The following is an 18,078-nucleotide window of genomic DNA, read 5'->3' on the forward strand; positions in this document are numbered from 1 at the left end:
TTTCGGATGAATCCAGGTTCTGTTTACAGCATCATGATGGTCGCATCCATGTTTGACGACATCGCGGTGAAAGCGCATTGGAAGCGTGTATTCGTCATCGCCATACTGGCGTATCACCCGGCGTGATGGTATGGGGTGCCATTGGTTACAATTCTTGGTTACCTCTTGTTCGCATTGACGGCACTTTGAACAGTGGACGTTACATTTCATATGTGTTACGACCTGTAGCTCTATCCTTCATTCGATCCATGCGAAACACTACATTTCAGCAGGATAATGCTCGACCGCATGTGGCAGGTCCTGTACGGGCCTTTCTGGATACAGAAAATGTTCGGCTGCTGCCCTGGCCAGCACATTCTCCAGATCTCTCCCCAATTGAAAACGTCTGGTCAATGGTGACAACTGGCTCGTCACAATACGCCAGTCACTACTCTTGATGAACTGTGGTGTCGTGTAGAAGCTGCATGGGCTGCTGTTCCTGTACACGCCATCCAAGCTCTGTTTGACTCAATGCCCAGGCGTATCAAGGCCGTTATTACGGATGGAGGTGGTTGTTCCGGGTACTGATTTCTCAGGATCTATGCACCCAAAGTGCGTGAAAATGTATTCACATGTAAGTTCTAGTATAATATATTTGTCCAATGAATACCAGTTTATCATGTGCATTTCTTCTTGGTGTAGCAATTTTAATGGCCAGTAGTGTATATTACAGCTATTTCGAATATATTTGTGAACTCTTCAGGTAGAAAATTTTATGGTGGGTAAAATGCTATATATTTTTATAAATATTTACATCTACATCTACATTATACACGTGCATTATGGGCACGTGCACACTCACTAAACTGGAACACTCGTCTAGAAAATGGGAAAAATGACTAAACAGAATTCGAAGTCCATGTTTAGGAATTATTCTAACCTTTCAGTCTCAGAAAATTGGCTTTGTTGATAGTGAAAGATCACTAAACCCAATTACAGAAAAATAACATTATTATGAAATACCACCTCCATCAGACAAGGCACACGAATTATCCCTTACTCCCAGGAGAGCTACCATTAGACTCCAGGCGTCAGGAGCTCCAAGCAGCTCCATGTCTTTCTTTTTATTTATTTAGACGGTTCAGCGAATCACTCTGACGAACGGAATGCCAGCGTTCTAGCTGGTAATTTTCTTTCCCCACTGATAGCACTTCTCTTGAAACAGCTGCTTGCTGCCATAAAGTGTCAAAAGTTTGGTTATAACAGCAGCTGGAAGATACCTGCCTTCGTGGGAAAGTCACTATCATCAAGCCCGCCTCTTAAGATGGAACACTGGAAATGGCAACCCTTTAGTTCCAGAGTGGACAAAGGCACATCTCCCGGGTGCCACAAGCCGGCACTTGTATCCCCCATAACTGCAAGAACACAAGTTCCACACTACACAGGACACCCAAGAGTAGAGGAAACTTCAACACAAAGGGATCTCCTTACTCGCTAGATCGTCTGATGAATTCTTTCCCGGCAATTGGAATTCAGCGTGAGAAAATGTAAGATGTGAACTGTGTTGAGCAATCGATGGTCAGCAAGAGGCATACCATTGGGGTAGTCTTGATGTAGTCGATGCACTCTTTGTCACGGGAATTTGTACGTTCAGGATATTGGGATACGGTACATACGGAGGACTGTCTACAACTCCTGTCAACATTCATTCCTCATTGTTTTTTTAATATTCTCTTCCATTTCCACCGTAAAACGTGTATCACGTCGTTTAAATGGTACCTATGCAATCTAAAACGCCAAGGTTTTCTCTGTGATATAGAATTACAGTTCTGTCAGTACTCACCTCCCTGGCAAAATAGCTAGCGCTAAAACCCAATTCATAAATAGAAAAAAAGAAAAAAAAATACCAAGAAGACGACCCACTGCGCTACGGTGAGTGATAAGTTCAAACGTTTCTTTCAAGTTTCCTCGGAAATCCTACTCGTGCCCGCACTGTAGGGCTTCTTATCGATATGTGGTGCGTGAGGCAGTTCACGCGACGTGTTTCCCTGCAGATTTAGTCAGTTTCTAGGTCACGAAGTCCACCAACCTCTGACTTCAGATACTTGAACACTGTAAAACAGCAACTCTGCCAAAAGAGTTTGAAAGTCTCCTACGCCTTTTTATGTTTAATTTACGTACGTAGCAGATATGACATCTGTATCAATGCCCTGAAAATATTATCCTTCGTATACAAAAATGTGGCACATAAATGAATATTAACGTAGCTTCTCTTCATTTTATGTAGGAGATTTTGAACAAACAGATAATACATCATTATGACCAGTACAGCTAAGCCTGTTAACACAACTTGGAAGTGTACTTCATCTTCCCTTTTAGTGATGGAGCTTGCGATGGAGAAGTAAACGCAACGTTGTGTAGTCTCGCGCCTACTTGTATAAAGCGCTAGTCGCAGTTGTCGCTCTCAGCCTGCTCAGAATAGGCACGTGTCTTAGCAGTTCAAACCTACTTCATACTTTGTTGTAGTATGCATACAATCTACCGATGCCAGTTTATCTGAATAACGACTCCACTGAAGGCGGAACTTATTTACTTCAACGTGATAGCATCCGCTACGACTTTTGGCAACAAGTGAATGAGCACAAAGGAAGCTTGGTGAGTTATTTTGCCTTTGAGATCAGAAATAATTGAGGAGCAGTTGGAATAATTCTTGATTATTGCTCTAGAAAACCATTATGTATCTCATCACAGAAACTACAGATGCCCGCCATGGTATTACCATCACTATACATGACGAAAATTAGAACAAATGGTATCCCATAAAATTTATAACCCCTGTAGTAATACATACAGAGTGACCATTATTGAACTATATGAAAAAACGCAAATTAGTTACTGTAGTGGACTGTTAAGGCAGCCAGTCCACAGTGAAGTAGCCGAAAGGGCACGCGTCAACACACGCCGTCTGGCGTTAAGTCTGGAACAGGATTCGTAATGAATGTGATAAAGAAAAGAACGTAGTTACTAGAGCACTTAACTTTTATATTGTCCTTTGGTATACAGCATTCTGGATGATACAAGTGAGACTCTACCTTGAGGTACATGCAATGATACAAATGGCGCCTTGCTAGGTCGTAGCCATTAACTTAGCTGAAGGCTATTCTAACTGTCTCTCGGCAAATGAGAGAAAGGCTTCGATCAGTGTAGTCGCTAGCAACGTCGTCGTACAACTGGGGCGAGTGCTAGTACGTCTCTCGAGACCTGCCGGGTGGTGGCGCTCGATCTGCGATCCTGACAGTGGCGACACGCGGGTCCGACATGTACTAATGGACCGCGGCCGATTTAAGCTACCACCTAGCAAGTGTGGTGTCTGGCAGTGACACCACAGTTACATACTACGGCGTGCACACACTTTAACCAACAAGTGAACGTCACTTCAGGTATTCGGATTTAGGCTAAGACATCTTCGATGTGCCTACCATCATTGGCGATGATGTGGCGCAGACGAAGAGCGAAATTCTGCTTGACCCGTTGAAGTGTCGGAACATCGATGCTGTCGATGACCTCCTGAATGGCTGTTTTCAGCTCAGCAGTGGTTTTAGGTCCGGAGAATATGGCGGCCAATCGAGGCCAATGCCAGTGCCCTCTGGGTACCCCAGAGCCAGAAATCGGTCCCCAAAGTGCTCCTCCAGGACACAAAAGACTCTCCTCCTTCGATGGGGTCGAGATCCGTCTTGGATGAACCACATCTTGTCGAAATCAGGGTCACTTTGGATAAATCATCTTCCAAAACCCTCACGTACCGTTCGGTAGTCATCGTGCCATCAAGGTATATCGCACCAATTGCCCCGTGACTGGACATTGCACACCACACAGTCACCCACTGAGGGTGAAGAGACTTCTCGGTCGCGAAATGCGGGTTCTCAGTCCCTCAAATGGGCCTATTTTGCTTATTGTCGAATCCATCCACATGAAAGTGGGTTTCGTCAATAAACCAAACCATACCAATGCACAAATTTTGCTTACTGACGAACACATCCATATGAAAGTGGGTTTCGTCAATAAACCATACCATACCAATTCCCATCATGCCCCACGGCCAACCGTGCAGTTTGAACATCCTAACCTAAACCGTTCATATAGTTCAATGACTGTCACTCTGCGCTAATTAAGTGGGGTAGCAAAGTGAATCATGACCTACATTCATGAGAGAGTTAATGAAAGTCCGCTGTTGATATTTCAATGCAGAATTTTTTTTTCGCTTTGAACAATGGATTTTTGTCTTCGTCACAAAGAAAGCATATCTACAAAGCAGAAAATTACGCGAATGGAACATTACAGAAGCAACGCTCTCACCATAAACCCCATATTTTGCAGTGTCGAAATGACCATCTATATCAAACTTTAGACAAAGTCATCGAATGTGAACCAATAGAACTACGAAAAGTGCAGGCAGCATTGACATGATGCGAATAACCAATCAGTCGGCGAAAACGTAAGTGTGCTTTGTCTCTCATCACTCACCTCATAAGACTTCCTGCAAACGTTACGTCATTTTGACTGGGTCTACAAGAAATACGAGCCCCACAAAGTTCTTGTGACGTCACACTAGAAACCAGTAGGTAATTGGAAAGGTACCTTTGTCGTGTGCTAGCGAGAGCCTGCATTCATCTAAATGCGCAGTCAAGATGGAATTACATTTTCCTTGAGACATAGGAGTCCCAACTTTGTCTTCTTTAATAATAGAAGCTGAAGAAATGAATTACAATTTGTGCAACGGCTGGGGCTTTAACCCAAGGCACATCTGCCTAGTAAACAGGAGAGACGGGTTTTCCACAGGTTGGGCGACAAGTGCCTAGTATCGAATGCTAATTGATTTTATTTGTTTTAGAACACGTGCTTATTTATGTATTTAGAGTCCAATATATCGATATATTCTCCATGAAACTGTAATCACATTTCATTATGCCACCATGTTCTTCTTGTCATATTTTTGAAAATGTGCTGTGCTATAGTGCGAAATGCATCCTCAACAACATTGCACATTTTTCGTTTGCAGCGTAACGACGTACAGATATATGCGCCTTAATAACTCCCCATAACCAGCTGTCAGGTGTGGTGAGGTCAGGACTTCTTTGTGGCCATTTCAAGGGAGCTGGTATTTCCGATGGACCAAGACCTGCCCGCCGTCCTGCGAAATGTTCATTTAGGAACTCAAGCGTTACCATAGCGTAGTGAGGAGGTGCTCCGTCCTGCTGCAACCATATGCGATGTGTGAGGCCCTTTTCTTGAAACTGGGGTATTAACCATGTTTGTAACATGTGTAAATAATTTGCACCATTCACAATCGGTTCAAAAAGTACGGTCCAAGCAGATGTAGTGATGTAATCGCTGCCCATATCACTACATGAGCCGCATTCTTTCTTTAACTTGAATGTGTAATAAGGGTGCGCTTTGTTCCAAACGACAAGACTTTTAGCAGGTGAGCTGCTAGAAACGGCACATTCATATGAAAACATAAACTTGGCCGGTTCACTGTTTTTGGAAACTGAGTTAACGAAGCACGACATGTTAAAACGTGCTCATTGTGGTCTGTATCCGATACCTCTGTACTAACGTTGGACTAAAAGTTCTGATGTTAAGTTATTTGTTTCTAGTGATCTCGCATTGTTATCCTCGGCATACCGAGTTAAATAAAAATTCCAAAACTGATTCTAACAACTGATAAGAAGTAACATAGCTACCAATCTGAATAATATCGTATGATACTAAGCAGGGGTTACAGGGGTACGGCGACTTTTCACCCACACTGTAGCTGCCTTCGAATTGAAACTTCCTCTTTGAAAATTAAGAATGACAGTGCTGGAAAAACTCTTGCGATATTTGATACTGAAACAGCTGAGTAAAACTGAACGTACTCAGACAGTTTTCTCTTTACTTATTCTGATCATCACTAGACTGACACACAATATTTTTAGCGCAACGCAGTCCGACTTTCAATAATCCCTACAAGAGAATAGCCCTGATTAACAGTAACATGTACCTTTCATGAATCACTTTCCTCACAAAAATCTTCGTTACTCGAACTACTGAAATACAGCGAGCGCCAACATAAAAACCTAAACAGCCTGTTTTCAGAATGTCTGTCAGGAGACAGGCATTATCAGGGTCGCAGACCAGTCAGGTTGTCGAACGCTAACGGTTGCAAGGTCGTCACAAGAGTTTTGAAAAACAAAATAAATCAAAAGACTTTATTCAGTTATTGTAGCCCACTTTCTTGATGACGACAATAGACTATTGTGCACTACAGGCCATTAAAATTGCTACACCAAGAAGAAATGCACATGATAAACGGGTATTCATTGGACAAATATATTATTCTAGAACTCACATGCGATTACATTTTCACGCAATTTGGGTGCATAGATCCTGAGAAATCAGTACCCAGAACAACCACCTCTGGCCGTAATAACGACCTTGATACGCCTCGGCATTGAGTCAAACAGAGCTTGGATGGCGTGTAGAGGTACAGCTGCCCATGCAGCTTCAAGATACCATAGTTCATCAAGAGTAGTGACTGGCATATTGTGACGAGCCAGTTGCTCGGCCACCATTGACCAAACGTTTTCAATTGGTGAGAGATCTGGAGACTGTGCTGGCCAGGGCAGCAGTCGAACATTTTCTGTATCCAGAAAGGCCTGTACAGGACCTGAAACATGCGGTCTTGCATTATCCTGCTGAAATGTAGGGTTTCGCAGGGATCGAATGAAGGGTAGAGCCACGGATCGCAACACATCTGAAATGTAACGTCCACTGTTCAAAGTGCCATCAATGCGAACAAGAGGTGACCGAGAGGTGTAACCAATGGCACCCCATACCATCTCGCTGGGTGATACGCCAGTATGGCGATGACGAATACACGCTTCCAATGAGCGTTCACCGCGATGTCGCCAAACACGGATGCGGCCATCGTGATGCTGCAAACAGAACCTGGATTCATCCGAAAAAATGACGTTTTGCCATTCGTGCACCCAGGTTCGTCGTTGAGTACACCACCGCAGGTGCTCCTGTCTGCGATGCAGCGTCAGGGGTAACCGCAGCCATGGTCTCCGAGCCGATAGTCCATGCTGCTGCAAACGTCGTCGAACTGTTTGTGCAGATGGTTGTTGTCTTGCAAACGTCCCCATCTGTTGACTCAGGGATCGAGACGTGGCTGCACGATCCGTTACAGCCATGCGGATAAGATGCCTGTCATCTCGAGGCCGTTGGGATACGAGGCCGTTGGGATTCAGCACGGCGTTCCGTATTACCCTCCTGAACCCACCGATGCCATATTCTGCTAACAGTCATTGGATCTCGACCTACGCGAGCAGCAGTGTCGCGATACGGTAAACCGCAACCGCGATAGGCTACAATCCGACCTTTATCAAAGTCGGAAACGTGCTGGTACGCATTTCTCCTCCATCACAACAACGTTTCACAGGCAACGCCGGTCAACTGCTGTTTGTGTATGAGAAATCGGTTGGAAATTTTCCTCATGTGAGCACGTTGTAGGAGTCGCCACCGGCGCCAACCTTGTTTGAATGCTCTGAAAAGCTAATCATTTGCATATCACAGCATCTTCTTCCTGTCGCTTAAATTTCGCGTCTGTAGCATGTCATCTTCGTGGTGTAGCAATTTTAATGGCCAGTAGTGTATATAAAATGTAGTTTGTGTGAATCTCCGTGCTAATCAATTTCTTTTTATGTTTCTGCTATTGTCGCTCTCGCGTTAGGTGAATACCCATGCGCTGCTCAACGTGTAGCTATCAAACAGCGCATTTTTCCAGTCTTAACGGAGATTAAATGAAATTACTGTCTTAACGGAGGTTCACTATGTTACAAGAGCAACATGTTGTTTCGCGTTGCAGCTGTGGTGGTCCCGGCTCCGGCAGTGGGGCCTGGCCCGAGCCTCGTGCTGTGCCCCACGTGCGGCAGACACGTGCAGTCTGACGTCACGGTGAAGGCTAGCACCCGGACGCATCTGATTGCCATCCTACTATGCATCGTCGGGTGAGTCCGCTATCTGCTGCAGAGGGCGGTGGCAGGTGCTGTGCAAGTGTCGCTCGTCTTCCATAAAGTCCCATAACCTGGCTGTATATACCAGTTCTAAATGGTTTATCCACCATTGGTCGTGTCACAGATGTTACGCAGGCGAGATCGCTAACGTACACAAGTTTATATTAAATTGCACTGTCTGTGTTGTTCTGAAGTAATTTGCAATGTCCTTTACGTCTGGTAAACAGGCTTCGACTTCAAATCATACGTCTCTTCCTGTACGGGACTCACAGTACCTGTGCGAGTATAGGGTACAGGCGAAACGGTAACATATGGAAGTTTGGTCGGTCTGGGGAGTCTTCTCGGGTCGCGGTAACAAATCGCAAGCGGAAGATCCAAGTTCGAGCCTTGTTCTGGCAAAAATTTTCACTGTCACCAATACATAGAGCAAAGATTTTCCATGTTAGCAAATGCGAATGCGATTCTCATATAGCACATAAACGTGCAGAATTTTTTGCAGTTGTGAGTATTTAACTGACGAGACTAAGCTGAATACCATTTATTAACAAGGACCTCGCGGTTACAGAACTATCAGCTCAGAAGAAGACGCTGGGCACCACGGTTTCTTCAGCCAAATGCATCGATCTCCACCCGCAACTAAGACGGCCATAGTGCAGCGGGCCACTTACAAAGTTCCCAGAGCCTTAACCACAATGAGCGGTAGTTAATCCAGCAAGGATACCGAGAGACTATCAAAGTACTGTGGATAGTTAAAATTAAAGTCAAATAACAAAAGCAATAACTTAGTCAAAAAAAAAAATTAAAACGACTGTTCTGACAGACTGATTGAACATACTATCTTTAAAGTACATACACTCATTAATAAAAGTTTTACTCAAGAAAACGTTACTTAACAAAAATGATCAAAAATAAAAATTAAGTTTAATTAATCTTGCCCTGTGGATAAGGATCACTCACAATACACGTCAACCAAATACAACGAACGTACACACACATTGGCCATCAACCACTACAAACCACACACGCACAGCATAATTAGTAATGCCCACTGCACCGCCTTATCATGCAGCATTGCGCTTTAACTAGTTGCTGCCCAAACACCACAACCCAAACAAATCGTGCAACGGTATTTAATGGCTCAAAACAGGTTAAGATAAAGTTATGCTAAAGAATTCTTGAATGAGATTTTCACTCTGCAGCGGAGTGTGCGCTGATATGAAACTTCCTGGCAGATTAAAACTGTGTGCCGGACCGAGACTCGAACTCGGGACCTTTTCCCTTCTCGGGCAAGTTTCATATCAGCACACACTCCGCTGCAGAGTGAAGATCTCATTCTGGAAACATCCCCCAGGCTGTGGCTAAGTCATGTCTCCGCAATATCCTTTCTTTCAGGAGTGCTAGTTCTGCAGGGTTCGCAGGAGAGCGTCTGAAAAGTTTGGAAGGTAGGAGACGAGATACTGGCAGAAGTAAAGCTGTGAGGACGGGGCGTGAGTCGTGCTTAGGTAGCTCAGTTGTTAGAGCACTTGCCCGCGAAAGGCAAAGGTCCCGAGTTCGAGTCTCGGTCCGGCACACAGTTTTAATCTGCCAGGAAGTTTCATATCAGCGCACACTCCGCTGCAGAGTGAAAATCTCATTCTGTAAACATCCCCCAGGCTGTGGCTAAGTCATGTCTCCGCAATATCCTTTCTTTCAGGATTGCTAGTTCTGCAGGGTTCGCAGGAGAGCGTCTGAAAAGTTTGGAAGGTAGGAGACGAGATACTGGCAGAAGTGAAGCTGTGAGGACGGGGCGTGAGTCGTGCTTAGGTAGCTCAGTTGTTAGAGCACTTGCCCGCGAAAGGCAAAGGTCCCGAGTTCGAGTCTGGGTCCGGCACACAGTTTTAATCTGCCAGGAAGTTTCTTAAAGAATTCTTGCTTCCTCTCATTAAAATTACCTAAAATTCAAAAAAAGTAAACGCAGAAACTTAAATTACCCCGTTGTACCACTTCTAAGATTAAATAGCTATTCTAATTTTATTTTATTTTTATTTTTATATTTTTTTTTTACACGCTGGCGCACCGCGCCTTAAGGACTCCATTTTACTTAAAATCGTACGGGACACCTCTATCACTGAATCTTTAATCCCTGTAGTCCTTACGGCCTGTAACGGTGTATACGGAATACCTAGCCTAAGTGGAAGTAAAGGGACAGGCAACGGTACCGAGACATCAATACCCCGGACTGAATCCGAAATCGCCCCTTGGCCCCTAAAGGAAAGTGTTTGTGTTTCTGTCCGTGGCAATCCGTCTTTCAGACGGACATGTTACATTCGGTGGTCCCTTCGAGGTGTTCGAAGGTAATGGACAGAGTACCGTCGCGGTATTTCGCCGCTTTCGCTCAGTTAGCAGAAATACTGTAAGCCGACTCAATATGCATTCATCACAGAGACCTCTGTAAGTTAAGACAGCCGAAGTGGCGCCAATTAAAAGATTTGCGCCAAGCTGTGAGCTTTACGCGGGGTAATAAGGATTCATTGTTGTATACAATACTTCTAATATGCCATTTGTCGATTACTTACTGATATCTAATGCAGATTTGTACCCTGTATGAGAATTCCAGTAATAGCAAATGTTCATCACTGACACACTCAGACGCAATCTGAATTAAACGAAAACACCAACACTTCCCCGCCTTTTGGAAGACGGGGAAAGACCACAGCCTCCCACAAAATTACCGACCCATCAGCGTTCTGACCTCGCTCAGTAAGATTGTTGAGAAGGTGATTCTCAAACGCATCACTAGGCTCTGCATAACAAATGACATCCTGAGACCGGAGCAATTCGGCTTCAGGAATCACCACTCCACAACGCAACAACTCCTACGGGTCATTGAACATATAACACATGGCTTCAACATAAACAAAGCTACAGGGGCAGTGTTCCTGGACATCGAAAAGGCTTTCGACCGTCTATGGCACAACGGCCTCATCCGCAAACTCAGCGACGCGGGATTCCCCGACGGGCTGCTGCGTCTAATACACTCATACCTCACAGACAGGAGTTTCAACACTGACGTGCAGGGAAAACAATCAACACGACACGGTATACACGCGGGAGTACCCCAGGGAAGCGTCTTAGGGCCCCTACTGTTTAACCTCTACATAAACGATCTCCCAACCACACACAGCACAATGATGGCAATCTACGCGGATGACACAGCCATCCTTGCGCAAGATTGGAAACCATCAAACATTACGTCACGCCTACAGACTGCACTCAGAGTGGCCGAGCCTTGGTTGGAGAAATGGCGTGTTAGAGTAAACGTCGACAAGTGCGAAGCCGTTCTGTTCACTAGAAGACCGAAGCAACTGCGCAAACACCGCTACTACAGACCAATAACTCTACATGCACGCCCAATACGTTTCCACGAGAAAGTCAAATACCTCGGTGTCTGGCTGGACCGGAAATTACTCTGGGGGGACCACATACAACACATGACCAACCGAGCTAGCGCGAGGCTCAAACAGCTCTATCCTATGCTCAACAGGCGTAGCACACTGAACAGAAGGGTGTCGAGGTCCATGTACATGACACTTATCCGACCCCTGATGACGTACGCAGCTCCTGTCTGGGGATACGCTGCGCCTACACGCCTGCGCCGTCTGCAGCTCATACAAAACAAAGTACTCAAAATCATAAGCAATGCTCCACGATACACACGCATCGCGGACCTTCACCGGGAATACCGACTTGAGACTCTCACGGAGGTAATCCACAAACTCACCACAAGACTATACAGAAACTCCAGACATTCGCAGAACCCGTTTATTCTGAATCTGGGGAACTACGACCACAACCATAGATGGAAACATAAAAGACCAAAAGACATACTTGTAAGGACATAACATCTATGGCCAAACATACGCAAACATAACGGCACAGGCGAGCCCCTGTTAATCAGACGCATTTACTGGATATCCAGCTGAAATACACTGCCGAATAACTGGCACCACACAGGGAAGCCGTACCATACACTGCATGCAAACCAGCTCCACAAATCCCCCACACAGTGAGATGATCTACGGCCGATCTCCCACTACTGTATAACGATCTTGATTGTTCCATGAATGTAGCAGCTGCAGCAACTGGGACACATCGCCATCGCTTGTCACGGTAATGATGCATGATACCTATACTAACAAATCCAACCTTGCATGAGCTATCACAGCTAGTAAGTCACTACTGCTCTTACTACCCATCCCACTGTCGCAGAGGCTTTTTTCCCACGGCACGAGCCATGGCACTTTTTTCACTCTGCTCTTCAAATCGCTACCCTCACTCGCGTTTCGTCCACTATCTATCACCTGATGGACCGTGTTAATGCGTAGCCTTACCCAGACGCACGGACAACATCACAGCCCAGCATCCTGTGATCCACTTACTAGATAACTAACATGTTTTGCGGAGGTGACAGTAGAACTTTTGGTTTGGTCACCACGTTGGTGCGGGCGTGGAGGGGCCCCATCTCTATTAAAACGCAATGTTTTTGAATAAAACTGAGATTCTTCCCGACTGACAGTCTTCACATTAAGTAAAAAATCCGACTTTGATTAGTACAAAAATAACGATTTAAAGAAAGATTTTAGACAAAATATACCTGCACATACCTCGGACCAGACGCTTGTGATATATGTCTACCTTTTAAGACTTATTTTCAGAAGAGGCATGCGGACGTTTTCCTATTCAAAATTATAGCATCCTGTTGGGCACTGGAGATTGTTTCGCTGTAACTCTAGGACTGAAGGACAATGACATTGGAACTCAAGAGTAGGATTTTAAAACCAATACTGTCCACACTGCCATAGAAAGTAAATAAACTAACCTTTCGATGCAAATTTGCAACGGCCTTGCCGCAGTGGATACACCGGTTCCCGTGAGATCACCGGAGTTAAGCGCTGTCGGGCGTGGTCGCCACTTGGATGGGTGACCATCCAGGCCGCCATGCGCTGTTGCCATTTTTCGGGGTGCACTCAGCCTCGTGATGCCAATTGAGGAGCTACTCGACCGAATAGAAGCGGCTTCGGTCATCATAACGACCGGGAGAGCGGTGTGCTGACCCCACACCCCTCCTATCCGCATCCTCCACTGAGGATGACACGGCGGTCGGATGGTCCCGGTAGGCCACTCGTGGCCTGAAGACGGAGTGCTTCGATGCAAATTCCCAAATTACAAGGCAGTAGATTACAGTTTTTTTTGTCTTCTTGTCGCACTGAAGAAACGGCCTGTGGCAAGCATGATGCTACAATTTTAAGTAAGTAAAGTTTTGGATATCTCATCTGCAGATGACCCTAAGAAGGCGCGAAAATTAGTTCACGAAAATAATGATTATTCCGTTAGTTCCCTGTAGTCGTATTTCATTTGATGTACAGTCATGGTGATCTACGGGATCCATATCGGATGAGCTTAATTTAAAGTCTTTATAGATGAGGCACAAAGACATGTAGCTCAAACGCTGAAATGATCAAAAGGCTGGTGGCGAGAGAACTCTTCTAGATCTGTTCGGCGTATATAAGTAGTGTATTTCTGTGGATTAATGTGTATCGCTGAAGAAGCAGATGAGATATGGTGAAATCCAATTCTGGCACATATCCTACTCCCCCTGCACTGCACCAAGCCAGTTCCGAACTTACCGTCCCATTCGACGGATATATTACCACCAAGTGTTGTCCAACGCCCTAGTACCATAACGCGGATCGGATGGGTTCGGAAAATATGCCAGCGCATCGGTTGGCATTCTGGTGATCAAGAACTGCTCGCCGCAACTTCTCATCTACTCATCGGCCAACAGACTGTTATGAAAGCTTCACCCTCAGTATTCTCACCGTCAATCTCCTCTAGGTCATACTCAAACACTCGAGACTGGACATATCATACATAAAATTTTATATTCTTCTTCCGCGTACGTTATTGCTCTCACTTTATTTTAAGAGATATGAACGAATTGTGATTTAACTTTTGACATCTATGCTGAAGGATCACGTACTTGAGGGTACGTACTGAAGTATCCTCCACTGGAATTTCTCTGTGCCTGTTTTTGCCAGATGTTCAAAGGGTTCAAATGGCTCTGAGCACTATGCGACTTAACTTATGAGGTCATCAGTCGCCTAGAACTTAGAACTAATTAAACCTAACTAACCTAAGGACACCACACACATCCATGCCCATGCCCAGAACCGCACGGCCACTCCGGCCGGCTTTGCCAGATGTTATCTGGACTTAATGCTCAGAAGTACTACGCATTTAGTAACCAACACCATCGTCCTTTCACGGGACATGAGGTACCCAGAGGGAAGGAGAAGTTTGACACACCTTTCCCTGGAAACTCCTCTATTTACTTCTATGCTCTGTGGCCGCCTTACCCCCTCGTACTTCAACTATTGCCATGCAAGATTCTGACTGGGTCACTAATTAAAGGTCAAACTTCTCAAACGTATTCTGTTACCTCTCATTTCCGTCCTATGTGGTGCAGTTTGCTGTTGTTAAGCCAGCCATATACCGCCTTGATTAAAAATAGATACTCCTCAATGCAACTTGACGAAACTACAACCATTTATTTGAATTATAAGAGATGTTGCTAACCTATTTTTCACCTGCAACGTACTGCAAGTTCGTACTTAATCAATTAACGTGTTTTTCAGCTAATTACCTTTTGTAATTATTGTTCTTAATTGTTTGATTCGTTTAATTATCAACTTGAGTGTATGCAGTATTATGAGAGCACGCAGATATTCCTTTACGAACTTTGTTTGGCCAACTACCATTCAGTATTAAACTTGTCAAGGACTTTTTGTAACGGTTTTGACTGAGACAGAAGCTTCTGACTTTTATTGGTCTGGTTTTATTGTGTATACTTTCACTTTTAAAATCATTCCTTTGTGTGTTTTTTACATTATTGCCCGATAACATTTTCATTGAATTTAATGTTTCAGCTGTTGTTACCTTTACTTAGTGTAAACGTAAATATAAGTCATTCCGTATAGGGGGTTACACTGCTACACTGCGTTGTCTGTAGTCGTCTCGCGGCTTGTTGCAATTATGTCAGCTGTTATGTAACCTGACCTGTAAAATATCATAGCGAAGTTCTGAAAAAACTTAACTTTGTTACTAACTTTCATTTCAGAATAATACGCTGCCTCTAATATTTACCGAGCGAGGTGGCGCAGTGGTTAGCACACTGGACTCGCATTCGGGAGGACGACGGTTCAATCCCGTCTCCGGCCATCCTGATTTAGGTTTTCCGTGATTTCCCTAAATCGCTACAGGCAAATGCCGGGATGGTTCCTTTAAAAGGGCACGGCCGATTTCCTTCCCCATCCTTTCCTCACCCGAGCTTGCGCTCCGTCTCTAATGACCTCGTTGTCGACGGGACGTTACACACTAATCTCCCTCCCCCCCTCTAATATTTGAAACTGTCCATCTAACTGTACAATATATACTTGCCTTAACGCACTGTAAATGTGCCTATCTTGACCTTTATTGTTACTTTTTGGATGTTGTGTTCTAAATTCAATTTTTATTTGATTCTACATCACCAAAAGATTAAAAAAACATTGTACTGGACTGTCAGTTCACTTTTTGACCTTGCTAATCTTTAATTGGCATGGTTTATGCTGGGCTAAATTTATCAGCCACGTTATATGGCCTTTTACAGCCATTATATGTAACGTATTTTGATAGTCATAATTCTCATGCTTAATGTATTATCTCTGAAGTAGATATATTACACACTGTGATCAAATTAGTAGTAGTACTTTGACAAAAGTCTAAATTACACTCTTCTATTCGTAACATAAAGGAGCGAAGTTACATAGAGAAAAATAAATTAATCAGACTAGAAAAATGGATTGAGCGTAAACACTAAAACAAATTTATAGTATTTAGAATGATCCTAGAGTTCATCAAGTACAAAAAATATATAATAATTTTGAGTGTGTTGACTGTTTCAGGTGTTGGCTTTGCTGTTGCATTCCATACTGTGTAGACAGCTGCCAAGCGAAGAATCACTATTGTCCAGACTGCAAGACATTCCTCGGAACATATGATTAATAACCAGAGCGTTAGCTCGCGTGAGAAGTGCATTAGTAATGTATCTTTTGCAAATATGTGACTGGAAACTATCAAGGGAGTGTATGACTGAGTTACTAATTATTACCGTACAGTTCAGTGGTTGGATGCTGCTGGTTTTCAGTAGGAAAATATTCAACGAATCATTTTAAAACGACTTTTTTGTCTAAGTAAGGCATTAGCGTAACATGATCTTATCAACCTTTTTTATTATCTGTGCCTTGATTAATTACGTTATTTATTGTTAATTATTTATGATTTTATATTGTACTGAAGAGTTTTATTAAGTGTAAAACATTACCTACAACATAATACTCTATAAGCTGACATTTAGAAATGTTTCTATTAAATACAAAATGTATTAACTAATGTCGTAGAAACATGTAACTGAATGATAACAAATAAATGTACAAACTGAGCCATATTAAAATAAAAGTATTTACGAATTTCATTTACTATGGCAATGAAGAGCCCAATAGTCCAAGGGTAATAGTACTGAGGTGACTCTAACGCCTGCTGGAACAAATATTACTAGTCAAAGTTGAAAATAATGATTCCCGTTCTTCAAGTGCAGAATTTTCGTAATATTTATGCATATACATTCACATGTTACGTTAATCCTAACTTCGACAGACGTCACTTTGTGAGAACCACATGCTTTCAGGACTATTCTTAAACTACTTCCTGCAACTGCAACTGCACAGTGCTTTCGGGCTGATCCATATTAAGGCTTTCAAATGAAGATGATATTGCTTACATCTGACTGTCACAGTTTGCCTACCCGTTACTCAGACTTAACTAAACAGACAGATCTGTTTGCCTCTTGAATCTACAAAATTTTACCTTTTATCTGCCACTGGCGTTTCCGTCGCAGTTAATGTTCTGCAGACTTTGTTTGGATCTCAATAACCTTTTGGTTTCTTCTCTGTTTTCGAAGCTTACGTAGTAGCTGACACATTAGAGATGTAAATGAATTACAGAAAATAGGATACATTTAGTGCCGTAAGAGTCACAAATTTTCACTGGCTAATGGCGCTATAGGTGCACTGAGTTATACCTATAGACATTGAAATATATTTTTAGGCTGGTACAAATGGAAGACTATGTAGACCAATAGTTATGCGTCCGCTCGACAGACGAGACGTACTTTTCCTTTTGTGTCACTCCCGGTTAAACCACTACAGAATAGAAACAACCGTCTTGTCTGTAATGCAAATTGCCTATGAAATACTTATACTAACAATAACTTCCTTCTTATGAGTTTATGTCTTTCCCAACATTTCCAGAAAATTACATCGCACTACCGGCAGTACTGTTCGAATAATTGATTTTTCATATTTTGTAATAGTTTCGAATCTCCTGATAGCCAAGCACTAAAAGCTCAGACATATACACCGCATATTAGTACATCCTTTTAGAGGTTTATAGTTCACTCAAAATTTATTGTTGCATATGGAGTGCATGTATGATTACATTTATAAACCAGTAGCGCGAGTTGTTATGGGGTACAACGTATCAACCCATGCTGAAACACCCATATTAGTATGTGGTGTAGCTTCCACGGGCGGCCGGCCTGGGTGGCCGAGCGGTTCTAGGCGCTACAGTCTGGAACCGCGCGACCGCTACGGTCGCAGGTTCGAATCCTGCCTCACGCATGGGTGTGTGTCATGTCCTTAGGTTAGTTAGGTTTAAGTAGTTCTAAGTTCTAGGGGACTGATGATCTCAGATGTTAAGTCCCATATTGCTCAGAGCCATTTGAACCATTTTCTACGGGCGGCAGTGCAGGTGCTGACTCTGGCATCCAGTCGATCTTGTAATTGGTGAATATTGTCCTGGGATACGTTATTCCATGCCTGTTCGACCTGTTCACGTAGTAAGAGTTGTTGGTTGACGAGCCTCACGAGTCACTTCTCCTCGCATCACATCACGCACGCGCTCAATT

At 43.7% G+C, this 18,078-nt stretch overlaps 1 protein-coding gene across 1 annotated transcript in view; it reads left to right on the forward strand.

The window, feature by feature from the left end:
- The window catches only part of LOC126260058 (lipopolysaccharide-induced tumor necrosis factor-alpha factor homolog), a 31,762-nt gene extending 15,413 nt beyond the window's left edge, over positions 1-16,349 (forward strand). Inside the window, exons 2-3 of the mRNA XM_049957290.1 lie at positions 7,889-8,030; positions 16,019-16,349. Of these exons, the coding sequence (XP_049813247.1) occupies positions 7,889-8,030; positions 16,019-16,118 (242 nt within the window). The 3' untranslated portion in view covers positions 16,119-16,349. The remainder of the gene's footprint in view (positions 1-7,888; positions 8,031-16,018) is intronic.
- Positions 16,350-18,078: the final 1,729 nt, after the last annotated feature.

This window comes from Schistocerca nitens, chromosome 1, assembly GCF_023898315.1.
Source record: "Schistocerca nitens isolate TAMUIC-IGC-003100 chromosome 1, iqSchNite1.1, whole genome shotgun sequence".
Lineage (NCBI taxonomy): Eukaryota > Metazoa > Arthropoda > Insecta > Orthoptera > Acrididae > Schistocerca > Schistocerca nitens.